This window comes from Sphaeroforma arctica, assembly GCF_001186125.1.
Source record: "Sphaeroforma arctica JP610 unplaced genomic scaffold supercont1.35, whole genome shotgun sequence".
NCBI lineage: Eukaryota > Ichthyosporea > Ichthyophonida > Sphaeroforma > Sphaeroforma arctica.
Window position 1 is genome coordinate 160,653 of NW_014040523.1, and position 2,836 is coordinate 163,488.

At 40.4% G+C, this 2,836-nt stretch overlaps 1 protein-coding gene across 1 annotated transcript in view; it reads right to left on the reverse strand.

Annotated features, from left to right (window-relative positions):
• SARC_00989 (hypothetical protein) overlaps positions 1-2,215 on the reverse strand; it is a 2,758-nt gene extending 543 nt beyond the window's left edge. The window contains exons 1-3 of the mRNA XM_014305321.1: positions 2,158-2,215; positions 1,030-1,086; positions 273-365 (exon numbers count right to left, since the gene is read on the reverse strand). Of these exons, the coding sequence (XP_014160796.1) occupies positions 273-365; positions 1,030-1,086; positions 2,158-2,175 (168 nt within the window). The 5' untranslated portion in view covers positions 2,176-2,215. The remainder of the gene's footprint in view (positions 1-272; positions 366-1,029; positions 1,087-2,157) is intronic.
• Positions 2,216-2,836: the final 621 nt, after the last annotated feature.

Below are 2,836 nucleotides of genomic sequence, written 5' to 3' on the forward strand. Positions count from 1 at the left end.
ATATAAATATATATAGAAATAAATATATACATATATATATACCTTATTTTAACACATTTGGCTCTGTATTGTGTGCATATGTGATACTTGCCTGTCCATACTTGACAGCTCCATTACAAACACTGACTGTATTACGATGACCACTGCGTAGTAGGGTAATATCAGATACACGTGCTTCGTATGTTGTATTACATATAGCCATACATTCAAACAAACACTCATTCCATGTTTATGTACACAGGTAGAGTGTGACCACACTGTCTGACCCATACCTCGTCAAACGTAACGAACGTTCCTTGGTCATCTATGAACCCCTGAACAGCCCCTCTGCTCACAAGGTAATCCAGACGATCTCTGGCATCGGCCTGCATGTCGTTGATATTAATATACCCGGCACGGATGAGAAGACGTATACCACGACTTACGTAGCACAGACAAATTGAATAAAGCAAACTGTATGCGTGTTTAATAAAATAAGACTTATCCGTGTTTAATATGACAAGCCTTCAGCATGTTCCATCAGATGAGCTTTATCCGTGTTTAACTACCAATACCAAGACACTCTGAATGAAAGTGTGTGCCATGGTCCCCAGATAGTCTAAAGTGCGTTCGCTATTGTTGTGCTGTGTGTGACTGCAACGACCCAATACATCCACTCAAAATAAAATGATACTACGCACATGTCACAGTTTCATACTGATAGTATAAAGTGAGACAGTGGTGTATTATATACTTTAATACTACGCACATGTCACAGTTTCATACTGATATTATAAAGTAAGACAATTTTGTACTATGTACTTCAATACTACGCACATGTCACGGTTTCATACTGATAGTATAAAGTGAGACAGTGGTGTATTATATACTTTAATACTACGCACATGTCACAGTTTCATACTGATATTATAAAGTAAGACAGTGGTGTAGTATGTACTTTAATACCACGCACATGTCACAGTTTCATACTCATATGCTGATATTATAAGCTGTGACGTTAGCGTACGCTGTACTACACTACATAAGTACCTCCTTCTCCAGGTCAAGTGTCCGTTGCAGCTCTGAGCACTTCGTTATGCCTACCTCCTAAAGTATCAGACAACAGGAACAACAGAAGAGGCAGAGAGATCAGACGTGCATGTATGGATAGATATATACATACATACATACATACTGAACGAACGGATATTAGACCACTGGTTCGGTATAGTATAGCTATCGGGGCTTGGTAAACGTGTGTAATAAACGTTGATACAGACGACAAACGGCTTACAGTACACTGCGGAATGACTGTATAACCGGACGGGTCAGAACACGCATACTATACAGTCACCACACCTAAATAATGAGAGTACCACGACCTACCAACAAGTGGTATAAAGCAGCCACGCCTACTGTCTCCATACGTTCACACACAGACCAATCAACACCGCCGAAGCACTCAGGCATCACTACCAAACGCAAAGCGACGATCATTGCGCGTGCAAATGCCCTCCACCACCCATACGCATGCCCACGGCACTTTCCCGCAAGATAAGACAACAGACGTACATACACACCCAAAGAAAAGAATACTGTTGCAAACAACACAGAAGCAGCTCACTTCACACCCACTCACTCAGTGAGAAGTACTTCTAAACGCACCACCACGACTACTGCGCGTGTACATGCTCTCCATTACCCATACGTACGCCCACGGCACTTTCCTGCAAGATAAAAACAAAAGACATACATACACACTCAAATGTAAGATAAAACAAAAGACATACATACACACCCAAATGTAAGATAAAACAAAAGAAATACATCCACACCCAATTGCAAGATAAAACAAGACATACATACACACCCAATTGCAAGATAAAACACAACACATACATACACACCCAATTGCTAGATAAAACATAACACATACATACACACCCAAAGAAAGGAAAGCTGTTGCAAACATCACAACAGCAGCTTACTTCACACCCACCCACCCGCACACACACCCAAAGAAAGGAAAGCTGTTGCAAACAACACAACAGCAGCTTACTTCACACACACCCAAACCACACACACACACACCCAAAGAAAGGAGAGCTGTTGCAAACACCATAGCAGGAGTTCACTCCACACTCACCCCCACCGTGTGCAGCGCATTAGACTTTGTACCGAAATGTGAGTCACCATCCGCGAGAGCAGCTGGTGTTCTGTGGCTGTGATGTGGGCTGCATTGAATGAGGTGTCTCTGACCAGCGGCTCTGTGATGGGCGTGTGTGACGACAAGTGGTGTGATGTGAGCGTGCATGGACGTAAATGGGATACAGGAGACGATATGTATACGTTCGATTTGAACATGTGCTGGATGTTGGGAAGTATGTATACGTTTGATTGGAACGTTTATTGGATGTAGGAAACGGTATACACGTTCAATTTAAATGTGGGCTGGGTGTTGGAAACTATATGTACATCCAAGTTAAACGTTTACTGGACATTGGAAGCAAGCTCTATATACATTCAATTTAAACGTTGCCCGATGGTTCTGAGTCCGGCACGAACGTAGCTACGCACAAACGTGTACGATGGCAACATTTCATATGATATATGCTATATGTTATATGATACTACATGTTATATGTGATATGATACTACATGTTATATGTTTTATGATACTGCATGTTATATGTTATATGATACTATATAATATATGTTATATGGTACTACATGTTATATGTTATATGATACTACATGTTATATGTTATTTGATACTACATGATATATGTTATATGATACTACATGGTATATGTTATATGATACTATATGATATATGTGATATGATACTACATGTATA